Source organism: Martes martes, assembly GCF_963455335.1.
Source record: "Martes martes genome assembly, chromosome: X".
NCBI classification, from domain to species: Eukaryota; Metazoa; Chordata; class Mammalia; order Carnivora; family Mustelidae; genus Martes; species Martes martes.
In genome coordinates this window covers 121,095,740-121,111,331 of record NC_137897.1, presented here as the reverse complement: position 1 = coordinate 121,111,331, position 15,592 = coordinate 121,095,740, and the positions used below count along the sequence as shown (strand labels likewise).

At 60.8% G+C, this 15,592-nt stretch overlaps 2 protein-coding genes across 2 annotated transcripts; both read right to left on the bottom strand.

The window, feature by feature from the left end:
- Positions 1 to 654: 654 nt before the first annotated feature.
- On the bottom strand, positions 655 to 7,001 carry GDI1 (GDP dissociation inhibitor 1). Its single transcript, XM_080795851.1, has 11 exons — positions 6,618 to 7,001; positions 5,256 to 5,363; positions 5,001 to 5,100; positions 4,724 to 4,858; positions 4,047 to 4,245; positions 3,644 to 3,775; positions 2,950 to 3,049; positions 2,363 to 2,534; positions 1,923 to 2,067; positions 1,745 to 1,799; positions 655 to 1,655 (listed from the first exon to the last, which is right to left on the bottom strand). The coding sequence occupies exons 1-11, from the start codon at positions 6,660 to 6,662 to the stop codon at positions 1,503 to 1,505; spliced, it is 1,344 nt and encodes a 447-aa protein (XP_080651977.1). The 5' UTR covers positions 6,663 to 7,001; the 3' UTR covers positions 655 to 1,502.
- A 343-nt stretch (positions 7,002 to 7,344) lies between these two features.
- On the bottom strand, positions 7,345 to 15,205 carry ATP6AP1 (ATPase H+ transporting accessory protein 1). Its single transcript, XM_080795155.1, has 10 exons — positions 14,995 to 15,205; positions 14,609 to 14,735; positions 11,968 to 12,042; positions 11,488 to 11,681; positions 10,951 to 10,991; positions 10,065 to 10,150; positions 9,425 to 9,663; positions 8,763 to 8,810; positions 8,444 to 8,675; positions 7,345 to 8,205 (listed from the first exon to the last, which is right to left on the bottom strand). The coding sequence occupies exons 1-10, from the start codon at positions 15,135 to 15,137 to the stop codon at positions 7,996 to 7,998; spliced, it is 1,395 nt and encodes a 464-aa protein (XP_080651281.1). The 5' UTR covers positions 15,138 to 15,205; the 3' UTR covers positions 7,345 to 7,995.
- Between the last annotated feature and the right edge of the window lie 387 nt (positions 15,206 to 15,592).

Below are 15,592 nucleotides of genomic sequence, written 5' to 3'. Positions count from 1 at the left end.
CCCCGCCCCCGCCCCGCTCCGCCCCGCCCGGGCCCTCCCGCCTGCCCCGCCCCGCCCCGCCGGCTCCGGAGGCGGGTTGGGTCCCTGGCTTCCTCGGCTCCCCCATCAATTCCTCGACGTTAACCCCTGGCCCGAGACTGGCTCCCCAGTGCGCCTTCATCCTGCTGACCCCACGCCGGGGCCACCGAGACCCTCCACTTCCTTCATGCTGAGCCCAGCCCGAGGCCAGATCCACACCCCACTCCAGCGCCCTTGCTGCCACGCGGGTTCCCGCTCCTTCCTTTGACTCCCCCACCCAAGACTGGGCCCCAGTCTCCTGTTTCCCCAGGCCATGAACCTGGGCCAAGGTGCCCTCTGCCTCCTCCTTGACTTAGAGACAAGGACCCTGGCCCCTCCACTTCCACCCCCACCCTAGGCCACACCCCCTTCTCCCTATTTCCCACACTGACCCCAAGGGGTTACAGGTCAGCGCTAATTTGCCTGCATGTGGCTCTTTTGGTTCAGGAGCTAATTCCCTGATGAAGGGAGTCACCTTTCACACCCATCCCGAGTAGAGCTAAGCCAAAGTCTGAAACTGATAGAACGGAAGAGCCCAAGGAGCCGAGGCCCCACCCACTGCCCAGTTTCGGGGGAAATAAAACTGAAGATCTGGGCCCAGGTTTCAACACAGTTTTATTGGGAGGTTTTCTGTGAAATACACTAGAGATTGGGGAAGGGGACACATTCACTTTGCAAGGTAAGGGTTTCCCACCACTAAGGGAAAGGTTGTGGGGTGGGGCAGGGCATACTGGGGTTTGGATCCATTTTCCCACCTCCTTCTGCTTTGCTCACATTTTTTTTTTCTCAGCAAATGCCAGAGAACACAAACACAAAAACAAGAAACAAAAACAGTGAGATCAACCTCCAACCGGGCCACACCCAAGCCCTCTCCCCTCCCAGGCCGCACCAGAAGGCCACAGGCGAGAGGCACAGTGCTCCCTTCTCAGATCGGGTGGGCCAAAGTTAATAAATTAGAATAAATTAACAAGGGCGGGGGGGGGGGGGGGGAATGCAACTTTGTGCTGGGAGGGCCCCTTCTCTCCAACACACAAGAGAGTTGGTGGGGGGAGGCAGGGGGCATCTCCAAAGGCCACTACAGTAGGGGTAAGAGCAGTGGGGGCAGAAGTAAGCTTTTCCTCCACGTTCTTCCCAAACAGAGCAGAAGAATTAGGAGTGGAGGGGGAAGAAACACACACAAGGAAAAGAACCCTCTTTTCCCAGAATAAGGGAGGGCCAAGAAAGAGGACGCTATCCAACCCCCCGCCTCCCGAACGGTCGCTAAGGTTAAGGATTTGGTCAGTGAATCAATGAGGTGGGTGACAGGAATGTAGAATGTGGTGGGGGAAGCAGAGAACGTTGGAAGCCGGGGTGCCCAGCCACACCCATCTCCCCAGCCCTCGAGGAGAACAGACTTAGGTCAGGGGAGAGGGTACCAAGGGCTGGGGTGTGGGGGGGGTCGTCAATCACTGGTCAGCTTCTCCAAAGACGTCATTCTGTTTGCGCTTCATGTTCTCAAAGTCAAAAGCAGAGCCTGCCATGCGCTTGTAGATGTCTTTGATGTCATTGCAGGTCGTCTCAAAGTGTGTGGTGGCATCATAGGAGCAGGAACAGAACACCTGGAAACATCCAGAGCCCCGGGCCAGGGTGAGTCGGGCAGGGGCCCTGGGTGGGCAGCCAGGAGCCGGGGCCAAGACCGCCCGCTTACCTGGCTCTCGGAGCCATCGTCGATGGGCTCATACAAGTCACTGATGGCCACAAACCTGAGGGGCAGACAAGCGGAGGGGAAGACCTCACAACAAGCCTCACTCTCCCTGCGCTCCCCCCGCAGCTCCCTGGCTCGCTCCCCACCCCCCAGCCTCAGCCCCAGCCCTTCAGCCCCTCACTTCTGGTCAATGGGCTCCAGCAGCTCCAGGGCGGGCTCAACCTCCTTTTCCGGCTCTGCAGTCTCCACCGTGGTGCTGGCGATGGCGACGTACTTGCCCTGCGCGGCCACGTTGTGTGCATACGAGATCATGCACACGTAGATGTCTGCCCACGAGAAGGCGCTCCGTTAACACGGGCACAGAGGGTTCCTGGAAGCTCAGCTTAATTCGGGCACCCCTGCCCAGCCCTCCCCAGCCGCGCAGGGCAGGCAGCACCCAAACCCACCCTCGCAGAGCGGAGTCCAAGCTAGCCAGTCGCTAGGGCGCCAAGCCTGGGGACGGCTACGCGGCTCCCTGCTCTTCCTTACAGGAATCAGGCAGACAGCCCCCAGAATGATGGGGGGACGCAGAGCCGCCCCACAGAGAACACACCGGAAGAAGTCACGTGGGACTCGACCTACCTGACTTCCTGTTAACTTGGTTCTGGGGGATGATGATTTGGCAGGAGTTGGCGTCATTGGTGTTCTTGATGGGGTGGCTGAGGATGCAGATGATGCGGACAACCTGGCCGGCCTTCCGCACCCGGTCCGGAATGTAGCTGGGGTCACAGATCAGCTGCTTGCAGCGGGCCACCTGTGAGAACAGCAGCAGGCCTATCCGAACACCCCCCTAGGTGGTCCTGGGGCTGAGTCCACGCTGAGGGCTGGCACCGCACTCCTCTGAGCAGTCACCAGTGCCCCTCCTGTAACACACAGCTTCGCTCGTGTACCTCGGGGAGGTGGGCCCCCGTACGCAGGGCTGGGAAAACCCTTCTGCTGAGACACCATGCCCGAGAACGCTCCCCGAGCCCCTGACACAAGTGAGCTGGAGATGCCTCTCACCAACAGAAATGGCTATGTGGATTTCTTCTGCAGCTCTGACCCCCAGCCCAAGGCTCTCAGACCTGATTAGCAGCAGTCACAGCAGAGCCACAGTCACTGGGAAGAGGGCCTCTAAGAAGGCCAAGCCCCACCCAGGCCATCACGCTTGCACTGTGCGGAAGGCTTACCTCTCCCTCCGACTTCACACCCACCACCTTGCCATTCTCCATGATGATGTCATCCACTGGTTTGTTCAGCATGTATGTCCCTCCATAGATGGCACTCAATCTGCAGTGTGGAGAACGATGGTGTACTCCCCGTCCCCGGGGGAAGCACGGCCTGGTGCCACTGTGCCCTCCCCCCACCGGCACTTGGGTACAGAGAAGGCTGCCCTGGGCAGGCAGAGCTCAGGAGACTGGTGGTTCTTTCCCACTCTGATACTGCCACAGACCCGGCACTGAATCTGGAGTGCCCCTTCCTCTCTGGAGCTTCCACCTAGAACATTCTGCAAAGGGCTACTATGCAGGTGGCACGAAGGCACAGCTAGCTCCTCACGGGAATGGTCCGGGCACAGAACAAAGGTCTCTGGAGAAGCCCTCTGACTCGAGGTTCAAAGGCCCCAGGCCCAGCCCTGGAGCCGCCTGACTCGGGCTGGGAGCCAAGCCAAGCCTGCTGCGGGCCTGGTCCTTCCGCCCCGCACTTCCAGCCCCCGCTGCAGCACACCGCGCCCCCCGCCCTGTCGCCGAGGCGCAGTATGAAGGAAATCAGACCACGAAGGGAAAGGACGATTGCTACTTGCTACAGAAATGCTCAAGGGTGCCATTTCCATTCTTGGCTTTGGTCCTACTTAGTACTGTCAACAGAAAAGAACCACGCCCTCACCTTGCAAAGCCCTGGGGCAGCTCACCAAGGCCGTAGAGTGGGTATAAATACGGACTCTTTCCGTATCGAGCCAGAGACTCACTGTACAACTTGATGCGGTTGATGGTCTCGAGACAGGGCTGGTCCAGGTAGCTGGGGGGACGGTGTCAAGAGAAGCGGCTCCAGCAGCAGCACTCCCAGCTCACCCCCACCCAAGCACCAGGCCAGCCTTCCCACCACCCTGTATGGCCTGGGGAAGACTACCGGTCAAATAAATGCACAGAAGAAACAAAAAAGGCCAAGGATGGGCACGTGGCTGAGTATAAGAAATACGCAGAGTGGGTCAAGGGGGAGGCACGCAGGAATGGGGAGGGCAGGGCACAGGCCAGACGAGGGGCAGTCTGCCATGCCAGCTTCCTCTCACTCATCAGTGCGGTAGAGGGCCAAGGCATGGCCAGTGAAGTCAATGACATCCTGGCCCAAGTCAAACTTCCGGTAGACGTCACGCATGCTGGTGCTCTGCGGGTCGACACCCTCGAAGGTCTTAGGGTCATTTTCATCAAAGTTTGCCACAAACACCAGGAACTTGCGGAAGCGCCGCTTCTCAAACATGCCCATCAGATCTGTGGAGGATGTGAGAAGAACCTTCACAGCACAGAACGCGAACCTCTCCTTCCCACCAGGCCGACCCAGAAAACAGACGCCCCAACTCTCAGCTGAGTTTTGTTGCTGTGTGTCGCCGAGCACCGTGTAAACTTGAATTAACCATTCTGCTCCTCACGGCCTGTTTCCCACCTATACAAAGAGGGGATTGGACTCGACAAGCCTGGAGCACTCTCCCAGCTCCAACACTTGGGGCTGTTTCACACGGGTCAAGTGCGGCCCCTGTCAGAGGCCGAAGTCCCTTCAGAAAGAGCAAGCACCCATGCGCCCCCTCGGCGCGCGGACTTCCCTCTGGGCACCCACTGTGAGGCTCAGGGCAACTGAGGGAGGACAGAGCAAGGGGGCCTGGGGGTACCGCACGGGGAACATGACCCTGGGCAAGGGGCACCCTGCTCTGCCCCTCGCCATGGTTCTCTGGCTCCGGGAACATGTACTCACTGGAAGCCAAGGCTTCGGTCTCAGTGGATGGCACTTTATAGATCTTTCCCCCCTTGTAGACAAAGCTGCCCTCCACCACCTTGAAGTCCAGGTAGCGCGTCACCTCTGTATACAGCAGCATCTTCACCAGCTGCCCTGTGGGGGGGCGGTGGGGGAAAACATCAGCACAGCTCCCCCCTAGAAGCTCCCCAGCTGGTACGGCTGCCTCTTTTCTGGAGCCTGACCCTCGTCTGGTCGTCCTAATCACCCCCCACAACCCCTCTTTCATCTCTCTCACCATTGGCCATGAGGAATTTGGGGATCAGGTCAACGTTCCAGTCTCGGCCCCTGCCCATCGCCTCAGGGGGCCCCTCCAGCAACTGAAAACGCTTATACAGCTGCAAGCAGGAGAAACAGAGAGAGCCCTCAAGGACCACCCCCTGCCGCCCCTGCCCCCATTCCCCCCATTCCCCCTTCCCAGCAAACCTGGGGAGCCACTCTGGCCCCCGTGGGTGAGGTTAACGGGGGATGGGCCCGGGCCCGGCAGCCTCACCTCCTCCAGCGGTGTGATGGAGGAGCTCTCACCCCCATAGTAGGGGTTCCGGTCCATATGCAGCACTTTCTTGCCGTTCACAGACATGATGCCCGACAGGATACATTCCTGGGGAAGACGGCAACATTCGCTGCACTCCCACCTGCCCACCTCCCCACCAGCGGCCCTGATCTGTTTCCCACTGTAAACTTGAGAAGAGAGCAAAGCTGGAGCCTCTGCTCCAAAGAAAGCTCCTTCCACGCCTGGCGGCCGCCTCGCTTAAAATCAGGGATGACAGCTTCGTCTGACCAGTGTCTTTTATAACTTTGCTGGGCAAAGGACTGAAGAACAGAAGAGAAATAATGAAGGCGCTGAGAAAAAGAGAGTGTCTGCTAGACACAGGAATGGTCGTCGGGCAACCACCATGCCAAGACAGTCCTGTACCTACACAGGGCCTCGCTAAAAGGCAGGAAAGACACAATGCGCCGTAGAGGAGATCCCACTGACAGTGAAGGGCACCAGAACGGGAAGTGAAGAAAGGCTGAGCTCGGCCTGCGATCTCAGGCCCCACCCTGGGCTCCTCTTTCCTCAAAGGACAGGAGCCTCTGACCCTGCGCCTGTGCAGCCACGGGAGGGCCTTCTGCATCCCGACTGAGGAAGAGGAGTCTCTCCCGGGGAGTGGTCCGACAGGCTCTGGAGAAGAGGAAGATAAACACCCTCACCAGTTACTGTCAGCAGGCCAAGGACAAAGGCTGCAAATACTACCCAGCCTGTAATCTCCATGGGAAACCCTGGTGGGGTAGCGGGAATGTGCTCACTGGCCCCACTGCTGCTCCTTCTGGAACATTCCCTGGGTCCCCGGGCCCCATAAAAAGCCAGGAACGCAGGATGAGGGCCCAACTGGGCAAGACCCCCTTACCCAGGGTCCTTGTACTTCATCCCCACCAGAATTAGCGCGGGATGCGGGGGATGCAGGATGGGGAGGATGCTGCGTGCGAGTGATGGGTGGGGGCCGGGTGGGCGGGGTCAGGGGCGCGGAGGGGGGGACCTCGGGGTCGCCTTGGGGTGCGTCTTCGGACCCAAGAGGCGGGGGGGGGGGCGGGGAGGGAAGTGGGGAGGGTCGGGCCCAGAGAGTCGAGGGGGCGGCTAGGTAGATGACCGCTTCTCGGAGACGGGGCCACGACGGTGAAAAAAAAACCATGTCGCGGGCGGGGTAGGTGGGGGCGGCGTCGGGCACGGGGCTGTCTTTTGGGGGGACTCGAGCGCCGGGGAGGCAGCACCGAGGACTGCAGTGACGGGAGGATGCGGTCGGCGGCCGGGGGCGGCAGCGCCGCAGGGAGGAGGGGGCGATGCGGGGTCCCGGGCCAACGAGGCCGCACTTACGGTGAGGCCGGTCCCCAGCACGATCACATCGTATTCCTCGTCCATGGTCAGGCCTAGCTGCCAGCGCGCGTCGCTCCTCCTCCTCCTCCTTCACCACAGCAGCAGCCGCCGCCGCTGCCGCCGCACTGGACCAAAGATGGCGGCGGCCGACGCCGCTTGACCCCTCCGCCGCGTCAAAGAGTCCCGGCCCCTCCCTGCGTCTCGCCGCACTAGCGGGGGCCACCGCCTCCCCGACTCGCCTCCCAGGAGGAGCGGCCCGGGCCCGGGTCCCAGCACCAGCGCGGTTCCGCGGGCGGCGTCGCTCGCCGAGGGCCCTGAGTGGACTGGAGAGGGGCGGGGCGGGCGGGGCGGCCGGCGGCCGGTGCTGCGGCCCGCGAGGGATCCGTGCGCGGGAGCCGCGCGCGCCCCGCCCGCCCCGCCCCCCAGGAGGCTGGGCGCGGCGGGCGCGCGCCGCTGCGGCAGCCGGGGGCGTTCCCCTCGGGGTGGGAAGCCGGCTATTGTCACGACGGTCTCACCCCCGCCCCCGGGCACTGGGCGCCCCGCTCTTTCCCCCACCCCGCGCGCCGCAGCCCCTCCGTACCCTCGCCAGTTAGGGGCCCGTCTTGCTGAAGACCCTCCGGCCTTCCCTTTGGCCCGGCTGCGTTACAGCTACATCCGGGTGCCTGTGCCCGCAGCCCTGAGCCCAGCGCCTCCCCTCGCGCCGGTGCAAAATGAGCGACAAGAGTCCTATGAGCATGGCAACCTGTCTTTATTTTATTAGGAAGGAAACCACCGAGAAACCCAGCCTCCTGCCAGGCACCTGGCCGGAATAGGCCAGAAAACCAATGATCACACCCAGGCCAGTTGCTGTGCAGGTCCCTTCCTTCTCACGCCACAGAGATAAACCCCAGTGTACTGCTTATTATTAGCACAACATCACCAAAAGACAATGACACCAGCCAAGCGGGACACTTAAACAGTACTTCCACAACCCCCAAACGCAGGGGACGTCCAGCTTCTACCCGCTGCACGGAGCCCCATAAAGCCTGGGGAGGGGGCGTTTGCTACACAAAAGCACTATAAACAACAAGGAGAGAAGACACAGAGATGAGAATACAGAAGGGGCAGGAGGGGGGCCCAGAACGCATGTCCTCTTCCCCCTACAACGACTGGGCCTGGAGGATCTGTCTACTATCTACGAAGAATATGTACACCTTGTTGGTAGAGATGGGGGGTGGGAAGCCCCTCAGTGGGTTGAATAGGGAACAAGAGAGGCTGAGGGGAAGTGGGGGTTCATGCTATGGTAGGAGGAGGGGAAGCCCTTCCGTCCAGTGTGCCTCGAGGTGGGAAAGCAACCACCTGGACGCCATCACGCCCGCAACCCCCCGCAGGAACAGGATCACACAATCTGGGTCAAAGAGATGGTGGGACCCTTGTGGTCATCGAAGCGGTCCATGGTCTTGAGACTGAGGATCATATGCAAGCCGTAGGTGAAGATGAAGAGCATGAACAGGGAGGTGAGCAGCCCCATCCAGATGCCCGGGGAGAAGAAGCCCGCGCAGTCGCTGGCGTAGGAGAACTGCTCGCCCGTCACGTTGAACGCTTGGATCTGGGAGGGACACAAAGGGGCACGTGGCCCGCGCACAGGGAGACCCAGTGAGTTCCCGGGGTGGCAGGCAGCCCACATGGGAGGGGCGCTGTGGGGACAGGACTCTCAACGACATTCCCATTCCCCATTCCCAAGCCCAGGCCCGGCCCCAGAGACGCTGACACTCCTCGGTTCTCTGCTCCCTCCCTCCTGCCGTCGTCTCCCGTCTGCACCCCCCCCCACCCCCTCCGCATCCCACCTGGAAGTCCTGAAGAGTCAGCTGCCAGGGCGAGGGCTGCAAGCCAGCCACGAGGAGGTCACCGTTCCTGCTGAGGCTGCTGACATACTCGCAGTGAAAGGAGTAGATGCTGGGCCCCGTGACCCGGGAGGCATTGAAGTAGGCCACAGAGCCGTTGCTGTGGATTTCCAGGCGCTCCATGGTAAACCAGTGCCGGGCAGACACCGGGTAGAAGCGGTTGGCCAGAATGAACCTGAGGGAGGCCATCGGGGGGGTCAGGCAGCTGGGAAGGCCGGAGCCGTGCCAGCCCGCCCACGTGTCAACCGACCCTCGGACTCACCTGAATGTCACTGTGGTACCAAAGAGTTGTTCGTAGGTCAGCGAGAGCCTGCAGGACCAGAGTAAGAGGTGAGCTGTTGGGCTCTGGGAGGGCCCCTAGCATCTAGCAGCAGAGCAAGTTCCTCAGGTCTACGCTACCTAAGCTGCCCCAGGACCTCACAGCCACCTGAAGAGGCAGTGTCCCCACCCGACAAATGGGAAAACTGAGGCCCTATCCCATCTAGGTCGGAAACCAGCACCCAGGTTCCCCCCTGAGCTAAGAGCACCTTCCTCTGGTTGCCCTGAGCCCACCCCACTCCCCCTCCTTTCAGCTCCCCGCCTTGAGGTTGCTGAGATGCGCAGATTGGACTTTGGGGATAAAGGTGGTCTCTCTCACCACAAAGGGAGGCTACAGAAGCCCTTGAACTAACTCAGGCCTGGCAGACACCCTTGGCTGTCACCCTGAGGCTGTTCAGGGGTGGGGTGGGGGGGAGGAGTGTCAGGTTCCCCAGTGACTGGGCAGTGTTAACAACCAAAGGTCCAGGCAAGGACTAGAAGGCATGGAGAGGCAGAGATCTGAGCAGGCCCCATCCCCAGAGCCCTCCACCAGCCCCACCCCACGATTCCACCTGCTTCCCACAGCAACGACCCCCCAACACCTGCAGTGACAGGCACTTGCCTTACCTGGCATAGGAGTCATTCCAGAAGGAGCCAGTCAGGTTGAGCTCCTGGACCCCAAAGGTGAGGGACGTCAGGTCCTCCCAGTGGTCCTTGTATGCCACCGAGAAGTTCTGGGCCCAGAACAGGATCCGAGGCGCAGTGTCATTGTAACTCACAGGAGGATGGATGGCAGCTGCCGCCGACTGCTTTTGTAGCAGCTGGCGACCTAGTCCCCCGGCCACCATGGCGACATCACGGGCCACCTGCACAGACAACCCACAAGCCCTCTCTCAGTGGCCGTGAGGGCATGGCCCAGAAGCGAGTGACCTGCCCTCCCTGTCCCCGCTGAGCACCCTCTCCAGCACCTGCAGGCCTACTGCTCAACTCAGAGGCCCTTCGGCCAGGAAGCTCTTCCTGGCCGACCCCAACGCCCCTGAGCTCTTCCTAGTGTCTCCAAATTAGAACCCTTGGATACAGTGTCCAAACACGGCAGCCCGTAAGGCCCACTAGGCCAGATGGAAAGCTGCAGCCTGGAAGTAGGAAACGGGACTTTCTGGTTCATCCTCGTCCCCCTACACAGGCCCAGGGAACAAAGCGGCCCCCTAAGGCACTCCGCTCCGAGCCACACTCCCTCCAGGGCCTTGCCGAAGGGGCCACAACATACCCTGGAAGGGCGCACCGCCGTGAGGGCTGCTGTGTACGGGACGTCTTCAGACTTGAGCGTGCTCAACACCTGTCCGATGACCTCATCTGAGGAGCAACGGGGAGAGCCGAGACCCAGGTCACACGCAGCTCCTCACATTAACACCCCGACGCCAGCCAGCAGAAGACAGCAGCCCTGAGGCTGGGCCGTGCCATGTGCCCCATCAGTGGCCTCTCTTGATGGTGTTCAGCGGGACCACCTCGCTGAGACAGGGACCACCGGATGTCTGCGGCGTGAAGTCTCCCGCCCCCGGCACTTGCGTGTCCCCTGCGGTGGGCCACTGAGCCCTTCACCGCTGGCTCCATCAACCCTCACCGGTGTCTTCATTTCCATCAAGGGTCCCTAACGGCAGGTACTTCTTACCCCAGCCACCCCCCCGCCTCCCCGGGGACACCTGCGGCCTCAGGAGTTGGCTCCCTAATGCCAAGCCCTAACTACACTAAATGAGAAAAGACACAGAGATCTGGAAAACTCCAATTTCACTTATAGGTTTTCAATAACCCTTCCACGGGGAAAAGCTGTCCTTTATAGCAGAAAAAGAAGTCCTCAGCTCTGATTTTGAAACGGGGCTGGTCTATTAAACCCCAAACGCTAAGCTTTGCGCTGCCAGCGTGGAGACTGACTCCGTGGGCTCTGCCACGGAAGGCCCCCAGGTGTGCCAACACCCGGCCCAGCTGAAGAGGGCTGAGGCCTGGGGGTCTGCATCTTTCTGCCGAGCTGCCAGTTGTTCTGAGAGGCCGGAGGGCCACCCCGGAAACGCAGAGTGACTCAGGAGCTCTGAGGCAGCTCTCTGCGGCCAAGGGCTGAACGAGGTTGGAAAATATGTTCCCTCCCCGGCCGCACTCACCATTGCCCGTGAGAACTTCCCTCGGCGCCATCAGACCTGAGCTACGGGAGAGAGGCAGAGCGTTAGAGCCCCGCCACCCGGGGACGCCTCCCCTCCGCTCCCGGCCTCCGTCCTTCCCCACCAGCCCCATCGGACGGCACGCTCGGGCCGGGGGCTCTGGAAGCCACGCTCACTCCTCCCTCTGCACCTCTGCCGACCCCACTGCCCTGCCTGCCCTGGCCCCTTCTGCCCCAGCTTCACAGTCGCACTCAGGGCCCTGCCAGCTGCTCTGTGAGCGTGTCCCGGCTCGGGGAGTGAGGCCCCCACCAGCGGGGCCCACGCCCATCTCATCTCTGGAGCCCAACAGGCCTCACCGAGGGCCAGGCACTAAGTCCTGAGTCACCGCTGACCGGAGGCCCTTCCGGCCTCCTCCAGACACACGAAGCACCTTCTGCTGCCGCTTCAAGGTACTGAACAGGAGCGCGGCCGCCTCCAGCTGGGCTGTGCCACCACGGCCCGGCACCTCGCCACACTCCCGGCTCCGAGGCCCGGACGTACCTGGACGTGTAGGGCAGGCGGATCAGCAGCAAGGCCGGGAGGCTGGCGTTGAGCTTCAGCTCCCGCAGGGTGGCCAGGTCCACGTGCAGCGGGCTGGCCCCTAGCTTCTCCTGCAGGTACGTGCTCAGCGTGCTGGCCGCGTACCAGTCGACAGCAGGGAGCACCAGAGAGGAAGGGGCCAGGTCCAGGGCATTCTGGGGGCCGGGGAGAGGCCGAAGGATGAGTTAGCCAGGGACTAGTGGGCCTGGGCCGGCCCCCAAACCTCTCTGGCGGCCCCCTCTGGCAAGGCACACCCACACCCACACGCCGGGGTCTTATTCGAGGTCAGAAAGAAAACACCCCACATTCCTGGCCCGGGACACCTCAGGCCTTTCTGCCTCCAAAGCCAGCACCTCCGGTTCCTGAGGGGACAGTATTCACTGTGTTGGGGGAGGGAGTGCAGGCCGCCCCCGTGGCCCTTGGCTGTGAAAGGACTCTCACCTCCAGGTTAGAAAAGGCGCTGTCCTGCTTGTTTCCAAACACGCCACCATAGGCTGTGAAGTCCTCAATGCTCAGCTAGTGGGAAGCAGAGAAGACGCCTCAGAAGGCGGGGCCGCGGCCCAGGCAGGGCAGACACCTTCCCTGCGCTTTCGCGGGGACAGCAAAATCTCATTTACAGTCACAAAGGGTCAAGTTAAAAGAATGAACAAAGGCATGTTTGGGGGGAGGGAGTGGAGGAACGGAAGGTTCTCTTTTTTCCTTCCGGCACCCTCCTGGTAGGGTGAGAAAACATGGCCGGTGGTCACGGGGCTGGGAGGAAGTCCTCGGGCAGCTGACTTGTGGTACCGTCAGGATTAAGAGTCAGCCACCTGCCTGCAGATGAGGAACTGGGCAGGGAACAGGGAAGCTGGGGGAGGGGCTGGGGGCAGTGGGGAACATTCACTGCACCCCCCACGCCCCATGCCCTGGGCAGCAGTCAGAGAGAAGGGGAACCTGCGAGCCGGTTGCAAGGGCTAGCACCGCCCACATCCGGGCTGGACAGGACCCTTTTTAGAAGAGGGCAAGAGGTTCCTTCCTCGGCTGGGTTTGGTAGAAGAGGGGAGAAAGGCGAAGGTGTTGGATATGCGGGAGAAGCCACTGAAGTCGGCGCTCGGGAGCACAGCAGCTGCCTGCATCCCTTTCCCTCCGCAACCTAGAGCTGTCCTCCAGCTCCAGCCCCCACCCCAACTCCCTGACTCCTCCGGCTTGTCCCAGTTAGGCCCAGAGGCAATCTTAATCAGTCTCCCTCGGCTCTCGGCTCTCCTTGTGTTTAGTATACACACTCGCCCAGCCTCCTCTCCCTTCTAGGCAGGAATCCTAACCCTATGTGGCTGCCTGAGCCCTCATTCTGAAAGCCCACAAATCACCACCGTGTCCTCTCCGTACTCCTTGCTCGAAACTGCCCAAAGCTTCCTGCCACATTTGGACTGCAAGCACCCTTCCCCCACCTCACCCCCTGGCTACCCGGCTAACCACCTCCCACCCCTTTCTCTCCCTTACCACCCTCCAGCCACGGCAGCTCCTGCGCGGGCTCCCCAAGAGCACTCCCTGTCCGGGTCCTTTGCACCTACTATTCCCTCTGCCAGGAACCCTCCTCTACTCATACCCACATGGCTCTGTCCCTCTGTCCATTTGGGCATCTGCTCAGATATCCCTCCCCGGTGAGCCTTTGACTGATCACCCTATCTATTTCTTAAGATTTTATTTATTTATTTGACAGACAGAGATCACAAGTAGGCAGAGAGGCAGGCAGAGAGGGGGGGGGGGAAGCAGGCTGATCGCTGAGCAGAGAGCCCGATGCGGGGCTCGATCCCAGGACCCTGGGACTACGACCCGAGCCGAAGGCAGAGGCTTAACCCACTGAGCCACCCATGCGCTCCTGATCACCATATCTTAAACAGCATCGCCAATCATTCTGTTCCCTTGGCCTGCTTCCTTCTCCTCTGAGAACTGTAGCACTGACATTGTATCATACACTGACTTAGCATTTACCTGCTGCCCTCACAAGAATGTCAGCTTCCTCCGGGCAGGGACCTGGATTATTCTGCTCACTGCTATGTCCCCAACACTTGACACCTAGTACACAGTGGGCAGTGCGTATCTGGCAAATGAATGAATGGATGGATGCCACAAGGAAACCCCGGATAGATGTTTTACAAGGATTATAAGAACTGCTCCAGTCTCTGGTATCTTCGTTTTATAGATGAGGAACCTGCATTCACAAATTATCTCACATGTCCAAAGGCTGGGAAGGAGTAGGATGAAAACTGAGTTCCAGTCTAACGACATGATTTCCCACCTTTTGGAAGGACTACAAGCCAGCATAACCATCACTATCTGCCCACAGAGCAACAGAGCAAGACCACAAGGGGAACGAGCCACAAAGGCCACCACCAAGGAAGGAATAAGCAGAGGCTCGATAACCTCCCGAGTGCCCTAGAATCTCCTCGTGGCCCATATGCCTGCTCTGGAGGCAGAGATGAGCACGGCAGGGAAACTGTGACCCGGAGCACAAGTGGGATGTGTGTGTGTGTGTGACACAGACTCAGGCTGGAACCAACTGTGGTGTCCATAAACCACAGAACTGCAGCCAATGGTCGCAGCTCTACCAGCCCTGGTTTCCTTGGCAGTAAAACCAAGATAATGACATCAGCTTAGCACAGTGCCTATGAAACACGCAATAAATGATCATTTTTCGATTATCTCTATTATGTTCATTAAAGTTAGAATCACACCTCTGTCACCCATCAGCTGTGTGACCCTAAGCAAGTCATTTACCATCCTTGGACATAAGTCTTCCCATCTATAAAGAGGGTTGATAATACCCACCACAGAGGGGAGCTCAGGTAAGTGCTCGGTACTCAGTAGGCATCTCGCCTCTGACCCCACAGCTACCACCCAATCAAGTCAGTGCCATTTCAAGGGCCGCGGGGTTCCCACTGAACCATCTCCTGCAGTCCTTCCCAAGAGAGGAGTCACACGTCCCCCTACAGTTGGGACAAGGTCACTGAAGCTTCCCTTGGGGAATGGGCCTCAGTGTCCTGGGAGGAGGGGCCTGACTTCTTCCCGGTGACTGAGGGAAAGAGGGTTGCGGCGGTCGCACCTTGTCCTGCAGGAACAGCAGCACATTCCGAGGGCCCAGCTCCAGGGCGGGGTCTAAGTAGGTAGAGAGCTGCAAGTCGCTGGTGATGTGGCCCTCGTGGGTGTTGGCCGCAGGACCCCACAAATCCCTGGCAGGGGACAGAAGAGGTGCTGTCAAGTGGGGGCACATGGCTTGGGATCTGAAGCTCATGGGCTCCCATCGTGTTGCGTGGGGCCCCGAGTCCTGACCCCGCTGGCTCACTACGGGCCGCCGAGGAAGGGACAGTTCCCCTCTGCCCCCCTCGGCCGCCGCTCGTTGAGGACAGCCCTGGAGCCGGGAGAGGGCACCTCAGCCGCCGCGGCGCGCAGCGCAGCCTGCCCCGGCCCGGCCCGGCCCGCCACGCTCACCGGTCACTCGACCACAGCACCAGCGGCACCTGCTGCTCCGCCGCCGCCACCGCCATCAGCAACAGTGGCAGCCACCGCATCTGCCAGAGCGCTGGGGCCTGCCGTGTCCCCGCCTGCGCCCGAACCGCTGCCGTCGCCGCCATCACAGCCTCGGCCTCCACCGCCTCGGCCGCCGCTGCCGCCGCAGATCAGGTGACAGTCGCCCCCGCCCGAGCCCCGCCCCGCGCCACCATTGGCTCGAGCGCAGGCCTGCTCGCCAGATCAGCAGATGATTGGGCAAAGCTCACGCCACTCACGGCCGCTCCTTTTCACGGATTGGCTGTACGTGTCTCCAGGCGCGCACGCTCCAAGTAGGAAAGGTGGTAGGGCGGAGCTCCGCTGGCTCCCAGCGTGCGCCCCCTTCCCACGGGCTGGGAACCGGAGTGGGACGGGGCTGGGACGCTTCAGCTCCCTCGGTCCCCCACTCGCGGGGCTTCGTGTCTCCCCGCTTTAATCTCCCTTCTGCTTAAAATTGCAGGGGTGATTTCTGTTTCCTACAGATCGACTCTCCCCGAGACAGGTGAGGAGGGAAGAGGACCCAGGCTAATGTCAGAGGAAC

Bases quoted from the DNA above. Each gene is read 5' to 3' on its own strand.
- ATP6AP1 (XM_080795155.1), bottom strand. From the start codon at position 15,137: ATGGCGGCGACGGCAGCGGTTCGGGCGCAGGCGGGGACACGGCAGGCC. The intron at 11,682-11,967 runs GTGAGAGTCCTT...CCCGGCCCCCAG, and splicing joins GCGCCTTTTCTAACCTGGAG to AATGCCCTGGACCTGGCCCC. The intron at 9,664-10,064 runs GTATGTTGTGGC...TTGTCTGTGCAG, and splicing joins CGGCGGTGCGCCCTTCCAGG to GTGGCCCGTGATGTCGCCAT.
- GDI1 (XM_080795851.1), bottom strand. From the start codon at position 6,662: ATGGACGAGGAATACGATGTGATCGTGCTGGGGACCGGCCTCACC. The intron at 4,859-5,000 runs GTGAGAGAGATG...GCCCCCCCACAG, and splicing joins CAAATTCCTCATGGCCAATG to GGCAGCTGGTGAAGATGCTG. The intron at 2,535-2,949 runs GTAAGCCTTCCG...CTGTTCTCACAG, and splicing joins GTGTGAAGTCGGAGGGAGAG to GTGGCCCGCTGCAAGCAGCT.